The 21,778-nt window shown below is 34.1% G+C and overlaps 3 protein-coding genes across 3 annotated transcripts; 1 reads left to right on the forward strand and 2 right to left on the reverse strand.

The window, feature by feature from the left end:
* Positions 1 to 3,789: 3,789 nt before the first annotated feature.
* Positions 3,790 to 6,854, forward strand: LOC139511294 (uncharacterized). The gene is made up of 2 exons (XM_071297916.1): positions 3,790 to 3,887; positions 4,807 to 6,854. Exon 2 carries the CDS (start codon positions 4,827 to 4,829, stop codon positions 6,408 to 6,410), a length of 1,584 nt encoding a protein of 527 aa, XP_071154017.1. The 5' UTR covers positions 3,790 to 3,887; positions 4,807 to 4,826; the 3' UTR covers positions 6,411 to 6,854.
* Positions 6,855 to 10,907: 4,053 nt separating this feature from the next.
* Positions 10,908 to 13,769, reverse strand: LOC139511295 (uncharacterized). Its single transcript, XM_071297917.1, has 2 exons — positions 13,673 to 13,769; positions 10,908 to 12,685 (listed from the first exon to the last, which is right to left on the reverse strand). The coding sequence occupies exons 1-2, from the start codon at positions 13,685 to 13,687 to the stop codon at positions 11,033 to 11,035; spliced, it is 1,668 nt and encodes a 555-aa protein (XP_071154018.1). The 5' UTR covers positions 13,688 to 13,769; the 3' UTR covers positions 10,908 to 11,032.
* Positions 13,770 to 19,083: 5,314 nt separating this feature from the next.
* Positions 19,084 to 21,413, reverse strand: LOC139511296 (uncharacterized). Its single transcript, XM_071297918.1, has 2 exons — positions 21,332 to 21,413; positions 19,084 to 21,232 (listed from the first exon to the last, which is right to left on the reverse strand). The coding sequence occupies exon 2, from the start codon at positions 21,199 to 21,201 to the stop codon at positions 19,183 to 19,185; it is 2,019 nt and encodes a 672-aa protein (XP_071154019.1). The 5' UTR covers positions 21,202 to 21,232; positions 21,332 to 21,413; the 3' UTR covers positions 19,084 to 19,182.
* Positions 21,414 to 21,778: the final 365 nt, after the last annotated feature.

Below are 21,778 nucleotides of genomic sequence, written 5' to 3' on the forward strand. Positions count from 1 at the left end.
TCTTTTGTTAAAAACCTTTTTGTCATGCTTGAGTCATTTCATCAGCTATAAAAGGCCCCAAAGTGACAAATGTTGAAAAATTCAATCAAGAAAACTAACAGCCCAATATATGGACAAAATAATGAACCAAAAACAAATATGTAACACAGAAACAAACGACAACCTCAGAATTACAAGCTCTTTACTTGGGACAGGCATATAAATACTGAATGTGGCTGGGTTTAACATGTTGGTAGCCCCCCCCCCCCCTTAATTTTGAAAAGTGTGGTAACAGTAAAACATAAAAACAAACTATAAAAATCATTCAGTGGAAAAAGCCTTAACTCATCAGATGAATACTAATAGAAATACATCTAACAAAATACAGAATAGATGTGGATGGGTACTTGTACATCCCATAAAAAAAAGACAATAAAAACAGATCTGAGAGTACTCACAGTTACTGATAGCTAGTTCAAAGCTAATAACAACTAATAATAAAAAATCATTATCTATTAAAGACTAAGTTATCAATCAGTACAGTTTGCTTATATCTTTAGGCAGTGATTTTGGCACAGGAACTCTTAAAGTAGTTTAAAACAAGAATTTGTCCATAGTACACGGATGCCCCACTCCCATCATCATTTTCTATGTTCAGTGGACCGTGAAATTGGGATGAAAAATATAATTTTGCAATTAAATTAGAAAGATCATATCATAGGGAATGTGTGTACTAAGTTTGAAGTTGATTGTACTTCAACTTCATCAAAAACTACCATGACCAAAAACTTTAACCTGAAACTCCCACTTTCATTTTGTATGTTCAGTGGACCATGAAATTGGGATCAAAAGTGTAATTAGGCTTTAAAATTAGAAAGATCATATCATAAGCAACAAGTGTACTAAGTTTCAATTTGATTGGACTTCAGCTTCATCAAAAACTACCTTGACCAAAAACTTTAACCTGAAACTCCCATTTTCATTTTCTATGTTCAGTGGACCGTGAAATTGGTGTCAAAAGTGTTATTGGGCTTTAAAATTAGAAAGATCATATCGTAAGCAACTAGTGTACTAAGTTTCAAGTTGATTGGACTTCAGCTTCATGAAAAACTACCTACACCAAAAACTTTAACCTGAAACTCCCACTTTCATTTTCTATGTTCAGTGGACCGTGAAATTGGGGTCAAAAGTGTAATTGGGCTTTAAAATTAGAAAGATCATATCATAAGCAACAAGTGTAATAAGTTTCAAGTTGATTGGACTTCAGCTTCATGAAAAACTACCTACACCAAAAACTTAACCTGAAACTCCCACTTTCATTTTCTATGTTCAGTGGACCGTGAAATTGGGGTCAAAAGTCTAATTTGGCTTTAAAATTAGAAAGATCATATCATAAGCAACAAGTGTACTAAGTTTCAAGTTGATTGGACTTCAGCTTCATCAAAAACTACCTTGACCAAAAAATTTAACCTGAAGTCGGACGAACGAACGAACGAACGGACGGACGAACGAACGGACGGACGGACGAACGAACGAACGGAGCCACAGACCAGAAAACATAATGCCCCTCTACTATCGTAGGTGGGGCATACAAATATTTGTTCTATATGCTGGATTTTTATTGGTTGAAAGTCAGTGTATTTTTCATTTATTTTTGAATATCATCCATATTTCATCACCACCAGGGTATATATATACACAAGGAGAACTTAGTACCCTATACCCTTGACGTCATGGTGTTTAATTAATATAGGAAGCGGTTTCATGTTTTTAAGCCCAGGATTTCGGGATTATGACCTCTCCGACCCCCCCCCCCCCCCCCCCCCCCCCCAATATAGGGCTCATCGAAATTTGCTTTAAATTACTATATTGTTGAACCTAAATAATGATTCAGCAACTCCTTAAATTTTGATTGAGTTCCTTTTATGTCCCATTTATGGCCATTATGTTCAGGCCTGTACGTCCGTCCGTCCGTTCGTTCGTCTGTCCCGTTCCAGGTTAAAGTTTTTGGTCGAGGTAGTTTTTGATTTAGTTGAAGTCCAATCAACTTGTAACTTAGTACACGTGTTCCGTATGATATGATCTTTATGATTTTAATGCCAAATTAGAGATTCCCCCCATTTTACGGTTCATTGAACATAGAAAGTGATAGTGCGGATGGGGTATCTATCATCAAAAATATAAAAATAGACTAAAGGGATAAAATGTAGGTTTTGCTTATTTTTCAAACACTAAAGCAGTAAAAATAGAACTAAACAGAGAAAAGTGATAATAAAGTAAAGATATATGTTACATGATTTTTTTATTTTTGAGTCATTGCTTCTGAAATATCAGTTTTAAGATATTTTTTTTTGTTATCCCCTTGGAGACTGTAAGGTTATATAGCACAACTTTAAATATTAAAAGAGTTACTAGATTAAGACTGCCAAATCGTTAATTACCCTTCATAGGAATCATTGCCTTTTTACACGATTTTAAGAATTTTTCTGCGTTTTGTTTTGCTTAAACTTCGAAAATATTTCTGCTGAAACTTAGAGAACATTTCTGTGAAACTTAGAGAACATTTCTGATGAAACTAACACTTCTAGCATTTCTGCTGAAACTTAGATAACATTTCTGCTGAAACATAGAGAAGATTTCTGCTCAAACTTATAGAATATTTCTGCTGAAACTAAGAGAATATTTCTGCTGAAACTTAGAGAACATTTCTGTTGTCAGCAGACACATTCAATTAAGTACGATTTAAATGTATCTTCATGGTTGAAGATTCATAATAGGAGTTATTGCCCTTAAAAACGAGTTCCAATATTTTTTTTCGCATTTTATGCAGAAGCTATAATAAAGATAGAAAAACTGAAAGCAGCAAAGAAAAAAGCAATGAAGTCAACATGGTTGAAATATCTAATCAAATCTGTGTAGTAGTTATTGTTCGTGGGATTATTTTCCTCACTTGTTGCGTGATTAATGCAGACACAATAGCAGATAGCGAGATAAGGTTTATGACGAAAATAGTCAACTGACACATTTTAAGAGTATTTTTTTTGTAAATAATTCACGCGATGTCAGAATCTTAACCAGTTTCATTTGTGTTTTCCTCTTTCAATAAATAAAATGACTGGATATACGGAAACTTGATCCACCAAAATTATCAGCGAGACAGATTTGGTCAACATCGTTTTAATTCTTCACTCATGATCTTTACATTGTATCAATTTATTTTTGAGAAAAATGCCAGGTGAGCGATGCAGCTCCAATTGAAAAAAGACACTGGACTCTTGAAAAGCATTTCTGTTTACTTTGTTTTGTCGTTCGGTTTCTGTCTGATTAACTGTGGATGATATACCCCATATCTGCTTATTGTATTCATAAGTTTTTCTTTAAAAAAGTTGTTAAACCCTTAAAAATGAGAATAAGATTTGCTGGAACATAGGAACAGTATTTCTCATACGTAGAACGAAATATTTTATGATTTGAGACATTTTTTTCTGACATAAAAATGGAATTGTTTGACGTCATAGCACAATATTATCACTGAATCTATATCGATAAAAACACATCTAGAATATATTGAAGCTTTTTTGCGGAGTGACTTCATTAAGTATTTTCTTTGTTTTTGGGTTAATAAGTCCCGATTAAAAGGAACTTTTTACCACACAGCCAGATACATTATGTTTTAAGTTGAACCTATCGATATAGTACTTGATTTATTAACATGTAAGGTACGACAAAGGACATAATCTGTATCTAATAGAACAATAGGTGTATATTTCGGTCATTATAACATCTTAATTAATATTCAGTCAACTATAAGAATATAAAGATTGTTTGTAGATAATGTTTTGTCTGTATTACCATTGTATATAAGATACAGGGACATACGAATGTTAAATGTTCTGTTTTTAAATAAGGTATGTTTAACATTTCTCCATTTCACCAATGTTTTGTGAACATAATATTACATTTGTCGTGTTTTTTTATGAGCTAACTATACCCGGGATGGTCAAATGATCCTTGCTTCTGTTTATTTTCAAAGACTTAATTTAAGATACTTTTAATTTATACCGTAACAGCTATCCATTTACTATACATACATAGTTTTCCATCAAATTGATTTACAAGATAAAAAAAATCTTGGAGAAACTCAACTATGTTGGGTACTAAAATTGAGTTTCATTGATACTTAATTGGCAGGAGCTATGAGACAAATTTTAAAGATTAATTTCCGAAACTGTCAACCCTCAAAAGAGAGAAATATTTTTTATTGTAAAGAGAGGGAATATCTATTATTGTACAGTATTTGATTTGATAAAAAAAAAGTAATTTTACACGGAGACGTCACAGCTTTGAATGCTGTCAAGATTACGTAAAAGGGTAAATAAGTAATGAGTGGCTGTAAATGTTTAGTAAATTTGTTTTCCAAACAAAAGGTGAGACAATATGTCTTCCTCTGTGTGTAATGATTCCGCGTAAGACGTGAATTATTAATATTTTGTCATTAGTATCAGTTGTTGTTGTCTCTGTTTGAAAGATATATAGACAAAAGACTTTTCATTTCTGTTTCAAGACTACGAAAATTGCAATATTGCACAGCGTAGAATATTTTCAAAAACATTTGAATTTTTTATTCTTACTAGCATTGATTAATCGACCCAGTTGCATTGACAATGACATAAGGGTACATTGCAAATAAAATTGGGAATTGAAATTGGGAAATGGGAATGCAAATGCCTAAATATAGTCAAATGAATGAATTGTATAATTCACAATATTTACACAGTTAATTGTAATGGTTATATATTTGACCACTATACACATATTTCATTGAAGGTTTTCAAGGGACGTTTGATATGAGCTCCAAAGAACGAAAATTCCTAAACAGCGTCCAAAGAAAGAAAGGAGGAGATGTCGTCTGCCAAGAACACAACGATACGCCCGTTGTCATGTTCTGTAAAACATGTGACCAACTGGTTTGTGACGAGTGTATTAAAAATTCCCATAAACCGCACGATCTAGAATCATTGAACAAGCAAAGTTTGGAAGACAAAATACAGCTGTCTCAACAGATTCCACTGGTCAAAAACAGTACGATGCCGGGACTAAAGGAACATATTAAGAGCATAGGTCAAACTAAAGAACAGTCCGCTAAAGATTTGGAACAGCTCATGAACAAAATAATGACACGAACGACTGAGCTAATTAAAATGATAGAGAAGTCACGTGATCAGATGTTACAGAGTTGCCGAAAAGACCAAGAAAGAGCTAGAATATTCTTATCTGATTTAGAAGAGAAAATGACAAGTGGAATAAAAGCACTTGAGCTATCACTGGCATCTGCAGAAGAGGTTGTCAAATCTGGCAACGCTAAAGGTGCGGCATTAATACAAACAAGACTTCAACTTAACTGGGATATCCGAGAATACAAAAAGCGTCATGCGCAAATCGAAATTCCAGAATTCGTATCAGGAAGTTCATATGATAATTCAATAGACAAGATGATAGGTGTATTCAGCGGTGGTCTTCATTTGAAAACTAGAGATGAATTACTGTCCAAAGCGTTGCTTAAAGCAAAGCCATTTTCATCGTGGAGAATGAAACCTTATTTAGTAGCTGCTCTGCCACTGAAGTACGATATTCGCTCGGCAAGTACAGTTAAAAGCGATACCATGTTAATGGTTCCGGTGACTAGACAGAGACTTCTTATTACAATGGCGGCAAATGGACAATCGCGGGAAACGGAAATGTCTGATCACCGTATTTACGACATGTCACAATCAATTGGAAATGAATTCATTGGAACAGACGCTGACAATAAGACTATACTTAAATTTAGACTAGATGGAAGCGTAACTGAAAAGAAAGAATTAAGATCTATTCCGCGCGGAATTCACGTTTGCAAAAATGGCGAAGTCTTAATGTGTCTTTGTGACACTATTGATTTCAAAACACAAAGAGGTAAAAGGAAAATAGTTCGCATGGATGAAAAATTGAATATTGTAAATAGCGATGATTTAAACAATGTTGAATATACGCTTCCCGATCGCGTCGTTCAGAATGATAATGGTGACATTTGCGTAATCGACAGAATAGGAGGCGGGAGCAGTCGATTGTTTGTTCTTAACAAAGATGGGACCCTCAAATTCGTTTATCCCCACGAATCACCAGATTACGACTTCACGGCAACCACCAAGCCAAAGAAAGTTTCATTGAGCGATGTTTGTTGTGACTCATTTTCTAACATTTTCGTGGCAGACGAGAAGAACAATGACATCATTGTGCTAAACAGTGACGGATATGAAATCGTCCGATTTTCAAAAGTTTTGAAGAGGAAGGGAATCAACTTAGTTGCTCCGTCGAGAATAGTTCTGGACAGAACTGGAAAACTTTGGATAGTTATGCAGGGGAAGGTTTTAGTTTTTGATTTGTATTCTTAAAAAAATACAGGCATGTCGACATAAGAAATCATGCCCCATTTTCCTCGAATCCTGGGTCCTACCCCGTACAAATCCTCGATTCGACCAAACAGTTGTCACTTAATTGTCACTTTTCATACATCATGCAATTTAAAAAGGATTACATCTGTTTTTCTATTCTATTTGCAATTCTACTGATTTTTTCCATGATTTGAATAAACAATATCTTCACATTATCAGCTTACGCTGTACTCAATGTGCAAATATAGAATAAGGATAACACATGATTTAATTATACAACAGGATTAACTTAATGAGATTTATCTGTAAAGTTCAAAACACTATAAGACCATTAGACATGTTACAAACATGCCATACTTCAAAAACCTTTGGATAGGCGTTTTTTTAATAAACATTTGATTCTCCTGGATAATGCCAGTATGGAAACTTATCTTGCTCTCTTGATATCTTTCTTTGTCGTCACTTTCAAATTATTGTTTTGTCACCAATTTATGTTTGTTTGTGAAAAATAACTAAGAGCAATCTAAATCGTAAGATGAGAAAACAGGCAATACCATGGTAAAAAACAAACGAAAAGACAAATGTCCACCAAATAGCAAACAGACCGTTACAAATTAAGAAACACAAAACTCATGCACGAAAATTGGAAACGAATTCATACGTTGTGGTATGGTAAGCATTTCTTGCTCCAATATTGTCAATTGAACATCTTTTTCCTTTAGGTATGGTAAAATAAAAAAAAAAAAACATATATCAACTTTTTATACTACATTATTTTGCAATCGTGAATACGGAATTCACAGATTTAAATGAATGATTTATTGTCGCTTGCTTAATGTCCAGTGACATTTTTTTCACGCATATTCTGGACTTTTAACAACTAATATATAATTAGAAGATAGGATCTATAAGGTTGAACAACAGGGGTAAAAGGCGACAAATTTGGAGTAAAAAAACACCCCCAAAACACGTTGGCTACTTTTAGTCTTTAATTCTGTATGAATGCTATCTATCAATTGTTTTGACGATTATGCATATCAATTGGTAACTTTCTAAATGTCTATGCATTATAATATGTGCCAATATGTTGACTCCTGAACGGATGACCGTATTCCAGTAGTGGTACAGCGTTAAGTTAGTAAACAAAAGCACAAAATTAGTAACGTATACACATGGAAAAAAGTATCGAAACACCAAATTAAAATTAAAATTAAAAAAACACTTTTTATCTTTGTGTGAAATAATTTGTTGAAATAGAACGAGTTAAACATTATTTAAATATCACCTGAGTTTAAACAATAAATATCCACTCGATAAGTTCTTATCTGCACCTGCAGCTACTGTACTCGTAAACAACAAAACAGATTTTTATATATAAAAAGGAAGATGTGGTATGACTGCCAATGAGACAACTATCCACAAAAGACCAAAAACGACACAGACATTAACAACTATAGGTCACCGTACGGCCTTCAACAATGAGCAAAGCCCATACCGCATAGTCAGCTATAATAGGCCCCGATAAGACAATGTAAAGTTTATATCCCCATTAGTTACAACACTTTAATAACCAAGTTTATAAAGTAATGTGATTGACACCTTGTAATTGGTCATCCAGAACTCAAAAACTGTAGCAAGATGGCAGATAATCAGCATGAGAGGAGCAGGTATGTCGCTGTGACAATTGCACGTATTGTTGTCATCACCATTCTACTATAAGTCGTTTTGAGAATACAATTCAGGCAACAAACGATGTTAAAGACCTTCCGAGATCAAAAAGACCCCCTATTATAACACCTGCTAGGAAAAATCAAGCATAATGAAGATTGGTCAGAAGCAAACCCATTGCAAACATTACAATCCTAAAAAGAGAGTGATGACCATACAGAAGCCTTTTAGCAAGAACTGTACCAAATCGGCTCATCGCTAATGGTTATCGTGCGATAAGACCATTTTGGGGACCTTTTCCAACGAACAGACACACAGTTGCCCGTATCCAATGTAGTGCAGAGCTCGCCAAAGTTGGAAATTAGCATCGTGGAGGAAGATCCATTGTTCCAATGGAATTCGGTTTATCTTTCTCTCGGCTACTAATAGGTTTCGTTGTCTAATTTAAATATATAAATGAATATATGAGATACATCGGTACAACGGACACACAGGGATTTTACCTTTATATATACAATAATAGGCAGTAGATGAGTTGGTAGCCGCGATGTTTCATGGTTAAGCTCATAGTTAGAACTTTTGCTGTCCCCTTTCTCTAGTTTTGCTGTTATTGTTTCTTGTTTTGTAAGTTATTGTGGATATTTTGTGTAATACAAGCGAGTTAGGCCGTTTATTATTGGATCATTGTTGGCTATTCCACATGTTTGAAACGAAAATGTTTACATTCTAAGTGTCCATTTTTGTTTTATAAATTGATATAGTATTATTTCATCTGTTTATTCGCAAATTCCTATGCTAGAAAATCGTGATGTGCCCAGAATAAGATTTCCTGTTAAAAAGTTCGGACACATGCTTTATATATATACTATATATATGTTCTTTGTCAAGTTTTGACATGATTCCCCATTTTTATTCTCAATTTTATTAGAAATAAGATCGAATGTTTCTCATTTTGTCAGATAATATTAAGATGCCTGATAAAAGAAGATCTTTAAGGGCTGACGTGTTGTGTTATATTTGTATTGTTTTAACCATTTAATTGTGATATATGATTTATTGTAATGCGTCGTTTGTCACGATAACATGGTTATTTAAACTCACTTACAATACCTTCTAATTAAGAATGGGCTTTAATTTTGAAAAGATATTAAAGCCTCGGTCACACCTTACCGGATAGCACGAACGGACGCCTAACGGATGAAAATAAAAGTTGTCCGATGACAAACATTTTATCCGTTGGGAGTCTGTTGATGTACTGACCAGATAAAACGGACACGTAACGAATGCATAACGGACAGACACACACCGGATATGCAACGTACGAGAAACGGAAACGTACCGGACAGAACGGATGTCGAACGTACGTCCAACGGACGAGTACCGCATAAAACGGACACCTAACGGAAACGTACCGGATAAAACGGATGAACAAGATATACGGAAAAATTAGAGGCGACAATGATAATACATGTAAAGCACAAAGATATTCAAAATGTTTCTGAATATTGGTTTTGGTTTGTTCTTCAAAATGACACCAAAGGGCAGTGTCTGGCCTGAATAAGAGCTTCTTGATAGTAAAAACTCTAAGATCGATTATGAATAATAACAATTCATTGACCTCAAGTAATCTGACATACCAATAATTGGCATTATCGTCCTTCCCTACGCCTATATCACCCTGCTCTATGGATCCTTGATTTCTCGTATCAAGGCTTCAAAACGAGACCAGACATTATCAGCGAAGTTACAATGTGAAAGGAAAAATTATCAACCATGTCACAATGCGAGAAGAGACATTATCAAGCTTGCTTTCGTCAAGCGTAAAACTGTCACATTATGTATGTATGTACCTGTCCCAAGCCAGGAGGAAGAGGGAGAAGACCAGTAATAGAACGATAAAAAGAAAATCGGGTTTTCTTCTTATAGATATCGTAAAATATCAGCAAATCTACATAATGTGAAACTTTTAGCTCGTTCGCTGCACTCGCTCTCCTAAAGGGTTCACATTGTGGCTCGCGGCTGATATTTTACGATATCAATGTGTAGAAAACCCGATAATCTATACTTCCTAACGCGAAATTTTTCAATATGCATTTATCCGTTTCAGATCCGTTCATCATCCGTTTTATCCGTTATACGTCCGTTATACGTCCGTTTCCCATTCGTTCAACATTCGTTCTATCCGTTAAACGTCCGTTAGAAGTCCGTTGCTGAATTTGTCTACCAGACCTCCGACGGATGTATAACGGACAAGTAACGGATACAAAACGGAAACGAAACGGACGAGTAACGTACAAAACGGAAACGAAACGGACGTTCAACGGACATTTCATCCGTTGGACGTCCGTTCAAAGTTTTGAACATGCTCAAAATTTTCCACCGGACAGAACGGACGTCGACGGATAAAACGTACGGACGGACGTCTAACGGATAAGAACGGACTTCTAACGGACATGAACGGATTGAAAAAAGTTATCCGTTAGGTATCCGTTCGAGCCTATCCGTTAAGGTGTGACCGATGCTTAACACAATAGTTAGTTATAGATACAATGGATAAGCGTTGATTTATGAAAAACAAACCATTCGCCCTCCGGGCTCATGTTTTTTTTTTCAAGAATCAACGCTTATCCATTGTATCTATATCACAGAACAAAGGACACCTGAGTGCCATTTATAGCCATTATAATCTATTTAATCCTGGTATCTATGATGAGTTTATCTTTATCAAAATGCAGTCATTATTTATAGTAACTACAATCAACATAAACCAAGATCTAATTAATAATGGATACTTGAAAAACAAAAACACAAAAAGAAAAACAAACAAAACACAGCAGAACACAAGTGTAATTTAATGAAAACATTTACAAAGAAGGTTTCTATAGTGACTAGTCATCATGGTTGATCATCCATTCATTAAAAAATATTCTACAGTGAAATGAAACAAACTACTTCTAACGTGGGGTATTCGATGTCAGTGGTTGTCTTGAGTAACCTGGCATCCATTGACTGTATAAATCTACAACCGTTATTCCTTGTTTTTGTAACACCCATAATTTACCATCACCGTCTAAACCTAAACATGATGGTCGATAGAAATGAGGATTTATGTTTAGTCCTCCGGTGCGTTGCAGACGATGAGTAAGCAGACATTTTTTGCCGCCATGTTTAGTTAAAACTACAATCTCGTTGTATTTCTCGTCGGAAATGATAATATTTCCTAACGAATCGCAGCAGACATCTCGGAACGAATGCTTCTTTTGGATCTTTGCTGGAATTATTTGCTCTTGTAGTTCTAGTTCTACATCTGGATATGAAAAGAGAAACTTTCCATGGCTTGAAAAGACGCAAAGATGACTGTTTCCTCCTCCTGTACGATCTATTACGCAAATATCACCATTGGTATTTTCACTAACTCGGTCGGGCAGAGTGAACGACTTATGTCCGTCGTACGATTCAATCGTCAATTTTATTTTATATTTTTTATCCATTCGTACAACCTGGCGTTTTCCTTCTTTATGAATAGGAAAATCAACTGCATCACACAAACATAGCAGCAGATCTCCATTCTTACACGCGCTCAAACCTCGTGGGCGAAGAGGAAGGTCTGCAACTTCCTTATGTCCTCCATCGTCTGTTAATTGTATTAACGATTTATTCTCCGAGTTTGTTGCTAGAATATCTTGATTTTTAGTAAGAGTGAAATCGTAAACCTGAAATCCTGTACTTCGCCGTTCTAACTCTCTCCCAGATCGATCAACTTTGACCAATTCGTTATATTGACTTATTGGTACTAACCAAGCTGTGTTTACGTCTACGATACACATTGCACGTATGTCGGTTTTGTATTTGAATGCTGCAACTATGTTTGGTTTGAGCTTTTTTGTAATTGCTGTTAATTTTGTATACGGAATTACAGCATCAAAATCTCGTTTGAATTGGCCCCGGAATCCACCAAACATGTGTTTTAAGACATTTTCATCATTAAGTCCTGGATGAAAATTTGGATAACCTAATTTCGGGCTTTTATTTGGAAATTCATCAAGATTTGAGTCAAGATCTATTCTTTCTAAAATTATTTCAGCATTTCGATCAGCACGCTCCTGTCTTAGAAGTTCTTCACAATATTTCATTGATTTTTCTAGTGTGCTGATTCCATTTAATGTTTTAGACTCGGTTTCGTTAAGAAATGTAGTTGTCTTCTCTTGATTAGCTTTACATTCTTGAATCATACGATCGCGTACTTTGTGAATTTCTTTAATTAGTTCCAGGCTTCTTGAATTGATCTGTTCTATAAGCTTAGAAAATTCTGCCTTGGTAGAATCTCTTGATTCTTTAATAGATTTGAGATTATCCTTTAAACTAGGAATAAACGTTTGTTTCAGTCCAGGAATTGTTCTCAGCAACAACTTTCTATCTTCAACTGCCTGACTTTTAACACTTACTATCTCATGCGATCTATGGCGGAATTCAATACACCCGGTACATACCAGAACCCCACATTTTTTACAGTACATCCCAACCTCCTGTTGTCCATGTTCGGTGCAAATTACTTTTCCATCTTTGATTTTGACATTGCTTGGGATATCTTTGGTTATTGTTAGTATCTTTAACAGAAAGGAATAATATCAATCAGAATACAAGTATATATACATAAAAATACTAGTACAAAAAATAAACAATCAAATAAAGGCAACAGTAGTATACCGCTGTTCAAACTCATAAATCCATGGACAAAAAACAAAATCGGGGTAACAAACTAAAACTGAGTGAAAAGCATTAAATATAAGAGGAGAACAACGAAACAAACTACAATGTAACACACACAGAAACGGACCAAGCCACAGACAAAATCCCACGATAATAACAAATATAACATCAAAACTAAATACATGCATTTGGGATAGACAAGTACCGTGACACGTCTTATCGCAATGTGAATTTACACTAAAAAATAAGAGAACACAAACGACGCAACGTTAACATGTAACACACACGGAAACGAACTATAATATAACAATGGCCATATTCCTGACTTGGTACAGGACATTTTTAAAGAAAAAAATGGCGGGTTGAACCTGGTTTTGTGGCATGCCAAACCTCCCCTTTTATAGCCATGTGAAATATAGATAAATATAAATCAAACAAGCTCTAAAATCCTTATTTTTTCATCATATCTACAAAGTCTAACACACACATTTAGTGACACTTCTTTTTTAATATGATCATGCCTGCAAATGAATTGTGTGGTGCTTTTGCTTGAGTTTTACTATATTTGTAAACTTTTTTCAACAAGAAAACATCAGCATTCAGTCTTTGATAATACCGAACTTAGTTTGAATAATCGGCAATATTAATTGTAAACATAGTAAATGTTTGACACCACAGGCACCTGTTGTGCAAGTTTACACGAAAGTATCAATGCCAGTAAATACATATTCTAACATTATGTTATACTTTTTTGAGATATTTATTTTTTGCATGCAAAAAACTTTGACTGCGCTGACCCTCATGGCCATATGTTTTGAAACTCAATACAGCTACACCGTTTAAAACATAATTCAAAATGATTGAGAGTAAAATGAATAACTTACGCTCATTCTATCCATTTTGTTATGCCTTGTCGATAACTTCAAGAACTAATAATCAAGAAACACTAATTATGTACAAAAGTGTAATTAGAAGCAATAAAAAAGTGACACAAAAGACAAAAATAGACACCTTAAGGAAAGTTTTTTTTAATTAAAACAAAAGAGTTAATGAAATGTAACGGAAAATGTAAAGTTTAAATTTCAAACGTGTCCCATATCATGTGTATTCCTTCTATATTAGATAATCTATATAGAAACCACAATATCAAACAAAACTTTTTCAAAAGGGTAGTCTTAAATGACTCTTTGTTTATAAACTTTTAAATTTTAAACTCGGCATTGTTCTATTAAATTAACTTTTATTTTTTTATGTTTCATGTAATATTGACCTTGATAATAGGAGGTCTTGTCGTCAACTTTTGGTGTCAAGTGCAGTTTTTATCAAGAATGGTGAATATATATCACGACTTTATGTAAAATCATTATACCTCAATTGGCTTTCTTTATTTAGCCAACTGCTTTCTCTTGTCATTTCCTTACTACTACAGTTGTACAATGTAAAACTATCATTCATATAGGGAGAAACAACCGACAGTACAATGTAAAACTATCATTCATATAGGGAGATACAACCGACAGTACAATGTAAAACTATCATTCATATAGGGGATACAACCGACAGTACTATGGCAAGCCGTTCTCGTCAAAACTATGTTTAAACCATTTTTCGGAAAAATTTACACACTGAGATTTAAAAACTTCAAAACGCACACTGAGAATTGAGAATTACACACTGAGAATTGAAAATTACACACTGAGAATTGAAAATTACACACTGAGAATTAAAAATTACACACTGAGATTTCATAAAGACGCACTTAGATTACAAAAATGAAAAACGCACACTGAGAATTGAAAATTACACACTGAGAATTGAAAATTACACACTGAGATTTCAAAAAGACACACTGAGAATGAATAAACTGAAAACACACACTGAGAATTTGAAATTACACACTGAGAATTTAAAATTACACACTGAGAATTTAAAATTACACACTGAGATTTGTGCGCACTTTTTATGCGCACATATCTTATTAGCATACTTAATCTGAATCTATTACAAGCTTAAAACAACAAGGGGACAAAACTCGTTAGTCCTTCGATTTGGTTCCAAATTATGAATAAAACAAACTTCACAAATACAAGAACAAGAAAAATACCCACTTCATCTTATTACAAAATATAACCAAATGGTGAAAAACTTTATTAAAATTATAAGAAAACATTGGAACAATCTGCAAAAGAATGCAGTGAAATTTTTACTCAAGTGTCTATTATAGCATATAAACGTAACAAAAATATAAAAGATTAACTAGCGAAATCAGGGAAACAGTTGGAAGACTTTGAAAAGGGACACATGTTTAATTACTGGTAGTAATGATCTGAATTATAGGCAACACACTTATGAATATGAGCGATGTTAAGTCTTGAAATTTATTACGAATGTTGGTTGAAGGAATCGCATTTCATTATACATGTAATGACAAGAGTTCTTGAGATCAAGATATAAATCTGTTGAATTATTCATCTCATGAATATTCATTAGTAATTTGCATATTAATCTCAGTGCGTATTTTTGGAAATCTCAGTGTGTAATTAACAATTCTCAGTGTGTGTTTTTCAATTTATTTCATCTCAGTGTGTCTTTTTAAAATCTCAATGTGTATTTTTGAATTCTCAGTGTGAGTTTTTTATTTTTTTAAATCTCAGTGTGTAATTTCGATTTCTCAGTGTGTTATTTTAGGTTTTTAATTCTCAGTGTGTATTTGTTTTCGAAAAAAGGGTTTAGACATAGTTTTGACGAGAACGGCTTGCCATACAGTACAATGTAAAACTATCATTCATATAGGGAGAAACAACCGACAGTACAATGTAAAACTATCATTCATATAGGGAGATACAACCGACAGTACAATGTAAAACTATCATTCATATAGGGAGATACAACCGACAGTACAATGTAAAACTATCATTCATATAGGGAGATACAACCGACAGTACAATGTAAAACTATCATTCATATAGGGAGATACAACCGACAGTACAATGTAAAACTATCATTCATATAGGGAGATACAACCGACAGTACAATGTAAAACTATCATTCATATAGGGAGAAACAACCGACAGTACAATGTAAAACTATCATTCATATAGGGAGATACAACCGACAGTACAATGTAAAACTCATTCATATAGGGAGATACAACCGACAGTACAATGTAAAACTATCATTCATATAGGGAGAAACAACCGAACGACAGTACAATGTAAAACTATCATTCATATAGGGAGATACAACCGACAGTACAATGTAAAACTATCATTCATATAGGGAGATACAACCGACAGTACAATGTAAAACTATCATTCATATAGGGAGAAACAACCGACAGTACAATGTAAAACTATCATTCATATAGGGAGATACAACCGACAGTACAATGTAAAACTATCATTCATATAGGGAGATACAACCGACAGTACAATGTAAAACTATCATTCATATAGGGAGATACAACCGACAGTACAATGTAAAACTATCATTCATATAGGGAGATACAACCGACAGTACAATGTAAAACTATCATTCATATAGTGAGATACAACAGACAGTACAATGTTGTTCTCTGACGATACCATAGTTTTAGTGTTAAAGGCACGGACATCAACATCATGCACGGATCTGGGATTTGATGTTTGGGGCACTCCTAATGATTAGGAAGAAGAGGATTTTATTTTGATATACAATTGGCTGTAATTTTATCTTTATTACATTTTTGTCTTTCCACCACTAAATATTATACGACATTTTATGTATTTTCAATAAACTCGTTGTCAATTGATAGATTTCGATTATTCGTATAAATGAAAAAAAAAAATAAATGTGCATGAAATACTTTGTGCTAGATACAACAGTAAATTGATAATCCACCATTTCAGTTGTTTTGATTTTGCCTTTTGATAAGCGACATTCCGATTTGAATTTTACATTGAGTTCAGTATTTTTGTTATTTTACTTTTAACTAAATTAGTAACAACAAACAAAATAACTATTTTTACCAGATAACATTTTTATTCGCTACGGAGATTCCGTGTATCGTCAAGTAATCTGAAATTCGAATTCTATTTGTGGACTAACTGTATACCCCTTATAGCAGACTTGTTTCTGTATTGTTATGAGTTGAAATTTATAACTAAAATCAGCAAAGACCCAATGAAACAACATTTGATACAAAAATTGTATAACACTTTTAGATATTTGGATATTCTACTGGCTCTTAAAAAATCAATTTCGGTATGTATACTAAAGAGATTTATATTGCTGGACTGACTTAAATACAGTTTTAATCTAACACTAGACTATATCTTTAACGGAAATCTAAATACCAAAGTTTGTGATTAAAGAGAAGATTTTTCATTTTCTATTGTTAATTATTCATTTTTTTTATTGTGACGTTCGCTTGTCATATTATTACAGTGTTTATATATCTAAACTTGTTCTATTCGCTCGTGTATGTTACAATGTACTTTATTTGAACGAGAGAAATCTATGTTTTACTGAAAAGTATTACGTCAGTGTTTCCGTTATCTCGAACTAGTCAACACATTTACTAAAATTTATCATCGGTACAAGGACATCATTCTTAAATATAAACCAACATGCAGAAATCTTATGCGATCAGGCATTTCACATCCATTCTTTTATTATATATATATATTTTTTAAAAGCACAACAACGTCAGCATTCATCTAAAAAACTAACCAAACCTTTAAAAAAACTTATGAAGAAAGGATATAGTTACAATACTGTTGTTAGGTCACTAAAGACGGCATATTTTGGTACTAGTATTGATTCACTCATTGGAATTTTGAACTTCTATTCTAAAACCAGTTGTTTGCATGCTACGGGTTAATTTCATTTCATATATTTTGTGGTGGTATAAAACAAAACCCTAACGAGAGGGATTGTGATTGATTTTCTTTTGATGAAGACACAGTCCTCTAATCAGCTTAATTAGGTCTAGAGCTGGCATTTAGTGACTGCTCATAGTCCCTTGTTAATTTATATATCATTCTCATTTTGATTAGTTTCTTTTGTAACCCATTCTGATATCAGTCTCGGACTTCTTTTAAACTGAGTTTTACTGTGAGTATTGCTTTGTGATTTTTTTTTATACATTTCATAGATGTATAGAGGAGGATTGAGATCTCACAAAAAAATGTTACACTCCACCTCATTTTTGAGCCTGTCCCAAGTGATGAGCCTATATCAGTCTTGTGTGCTTTTTTATTAATTATTTTAGTTCAATTCAATGTTTGGGAGTTTAGTATGACGTATATTTTCACTGAACTAGTACACATTTGGGTTAGGGACCAGCTGAAGCCTGCTTCCACATGATTTTCTAGTGGTGTTGAAGACACATTGGTGGTATTCGACTGTGTTCTGCTCTTTAGTCGGGTTGTTGTCTCTTTGACATATTCCCTTCTCAATTTTATTATGTATATAAATATTGTAAAGTATTGTTGATATAAATATGTATCAGATCAGGCCGTACGGTGACCTATACTTGTTAATGTCTGTGTCAGTTTGGTCTTTGTGGATAGTTGTCTCATTGGGAATCATACCACATCTTCTTTTTTATATTGGCCTATGATAAAAGAGGGACAAAAGATACCAGAGGGACAGTCAAACTCATAAATCGAAAATAAACTGACAACGCCATGGCTAAAAATGAAAAAGACAAACAGACAAACAGACAAACAATAGTACACATGACACAACATAGAAAACCAAAGAATAAACAACACGAACCCCAACAAAAACTAGGGGTAATCTCAGGTTCTCCGGAAGGGAAAGCAGATCCTGCCTCACATGTGGCACCCGTCGTGTTGCTCATTTTATAACAAATAAGTTTCAATGGATGTCGTATTCCTAAACGAACAAAACCACGAATACAAAATCTTTCTACGAAGCCTTATTTTTCTTTTTTTTGTATTTGTTCATTCATTTACGAAATATATTTAATCACGTAAATCTACATTTCATGCACTTTCTAATCACATCATGTAGACCGTATTTGTTAGATATCTCTATGACTAAGATAGTGATTTATTTCATTGAATATATACCAATTGTGATATCAGGTGAAATATATATATTAGTCTAAAGATTTGCACAACGGTACTGATATAAGATGTTATAATACGAAAATGTTGTTATTAAATCGTGTTGACAAATATTTCGGCTCAACAAATGGCCTTCTTCAAGTGTCACAAGTTTTAACAATCAAACGTTGTGCAAATCTTTAGACTGATATAATTTTTTCCTTAGCTGCATAGTATCGCCTATTCTAGACGATCCGGTACATAGTAAATTTGCTGGTTGGTCGTTTTTATAGACTTTTATATATATATATAAATATTCATTTGAACTTTACAAATTAGTTCTAATAATTATACAATGCAAATAGAGCGATTTTTCGTCTCTGAATGACCCACAGTCTTCCATTTGTGTCTATCACTATTCTGTGTGGTGCAACCATGTTCGTTTCAGCTTTATCCCTTTTTTTCGTGAAGATCTCATCAACACCCTTTTGCTCCGCCCCATCTGGATCTAGAACAATGATTTCATTGTTCCTTTCATCTGAAAGGTAAATGTTGGCGTAACCATCACAGCAAACATCGCTGAATGCTTGTCGCTTCACTGGTATATATCCATCACCATACGACCCATCAAAACTTCCTTCACCTGGATACTCAAAACGTACACCGCCATGACAATCCATAACAACAAGCCTGCTATCCAAACCACCAGTTCTATCAATGATGCAGATATCACCATTGATGTTTTCGAATATACGGTCTGGTATGTTAAATATATGTTCTTTTTGGCCATAGGTCTCAATGATTTTGAAATTCTCGTTCATCCGAATAATATAGCGCTTTGAATGACGAAAGTGTGAAAATGCTACGCTATCGACAATGCAAACCAGAATATCTCCATTTTTGCAAGCGTGCAGACCTCTTGGTATTCCATTTACATTTGTCCATTTGACAACGACTCCGTGCTCTGTTATTCTCATGATTTTTCTACTACGAGGATCCGAAACTAAAAAATGGCTATCCATTGTTCTCGTGATATCATATATACGTGTATGGGGAACTTGAGTCAATACTGATACACCATCTGACGTCATGATGTCTAGTGACGTCAAGGGAATTACAGGAATAATACAGATTTTATCGTCACCTGCCGCACATGCGCTTCTTACTTTGTGCATGTATGAGACTGTTTTTACATACATTGGTTTCAGTGATCCGAGTGGTGTTACGTTTAGCATAATCTTGTGTAGTTGATCTTTTGCTTCGCATTTCAACATACCATCAAAATACCCTATCATTTTTTCAAGAGTAGCCTCCTCCCTTGGTGCAGTTCCGTTCTGAAATTTTGGATAGGTTATTTGAGGATGGCTTCTTCGATATTTGTCAAGAAGCCATTGCAGTTTAATTCTTTCATGTACGATCGGAGGATCTCTGTCCATTAAGAGTGCCTCATCGGAAGAATTAGCCGAGGCTTCAATACTTACTAAGCCTGTTGAAAGTTTATCTTCCAGCTTATTAAGAAATGCATGGCTAGCATCCATGTCAGAAGAACATCTGCTTATCAAACGATCCCTTGCCGTTTCAATAGCCATTATTAAAACGGATGACCTATGTTTGATTTGCTCAATCATGCTATCAAATTCCTCAGTGCATTTTGCTTTTGCATGACCTAACGCATCCACGTTCTTTTTCAATGACGGAATAGCGCGTGTTCTGACGTCTGGAAGTTTTTCTGTTAAGATGAGTTTATCTTGTAGACCTTGTTTCCGAATCTCTACGAGGTCATGCGGTTTGTGTGTTGATGTGATACATTCATCACAAACAAGACGATCGCATGTCTTGCAGTGCATGATAACAGGTGCATCATCGTGCGTCGAGCAGACGACACTAACAGATTTATGTTCTCGTGAAGTATTTACCCATGGTTCTCCACTTTTGTCAGGATCTAGCACGTCTTCTGTAAGTCTATAACTAGCCTTCACCATATTATCTGTCTTGGTAGACTGTTTACTGTCAGGATAATTTCCAATAACGGATGTCTTCTTCTGTCTAGAGGTCAGATTTCCTCTGGCAGTTTTATACATTTCCATATCAAAGTCGTCCGACATAGATGTACTCAATTTTGAGCCAAGCTTCTTCAGGGATTGAGTAGAGGTTTTTAGATTTATATCTGACTTTTCACTCTTTGCAGTTTTTTCAGCATTTGTCTGTTTATATTTTTCAGTGTCAAATTCATCTTCAGTCTCCCCTCTAGACTGCGCTTGAGATGAGTCTTCGAGTAAACTATCCATTCCTTGACGAAAACTTGCCGAAGACCCGACACCATGGGAGTCATTCTCCTCTAATGAAGTCCTGCTTAACATAGTTATATCTCCCTTTAATTATTTAGGACTCCTGAAAAAAAATAGTGAACACATTAATAACTCAAAAAGAATAACAATATTCGTTATTGTAGCCTAATCAATGTTCATGTATTTAATATCTTTTACTTACTATTTCTAGGAAGGCAAATTGACGCATATTCAATCTAAAGGGCTAACCGAAAAAATCCACTGTCAACTATCAACTTAAATTTACCTATATTGACTGAAAATGTACTGTTCAATATAATTGTTCAAAAATTGTTCTTAACAATACAATTAACTGAGCGAATAATTTACGAAAGGAATTTAGTTTGAAACAAAAGGAAATTTTAAATAGTTATTATTTTACTGTATAGTCACGGATGAGAATATCAAAATAAATCTTCAAATGAACTGCAACCTGTATAACGATACTTTATTAAACCAGGTTACGGTCAATAAAGAATATGTTAATATTTATTTTTTTTACAAATAAGCATATGTAAAGAATCAATAATGATAATGCTTATGAAAATACAGATTTTACTCTAGCAGTTGTTTACTTATTATAGAGCATTTATAACAAACCAAGGCAAAG

This window comes from Mytilus edulis, chromosome 2 (assembly GCF_963676685.1).
Source record: "Mytilus edulis chromosome 2, xbMytEdul2.2, whole genome shotgun sequence".
NCBI lineage: Eukaryota > Metazoa > Mollusca > Bivalvia > Mytilida > Mytilidae > Mytilus > Mytilus edulis.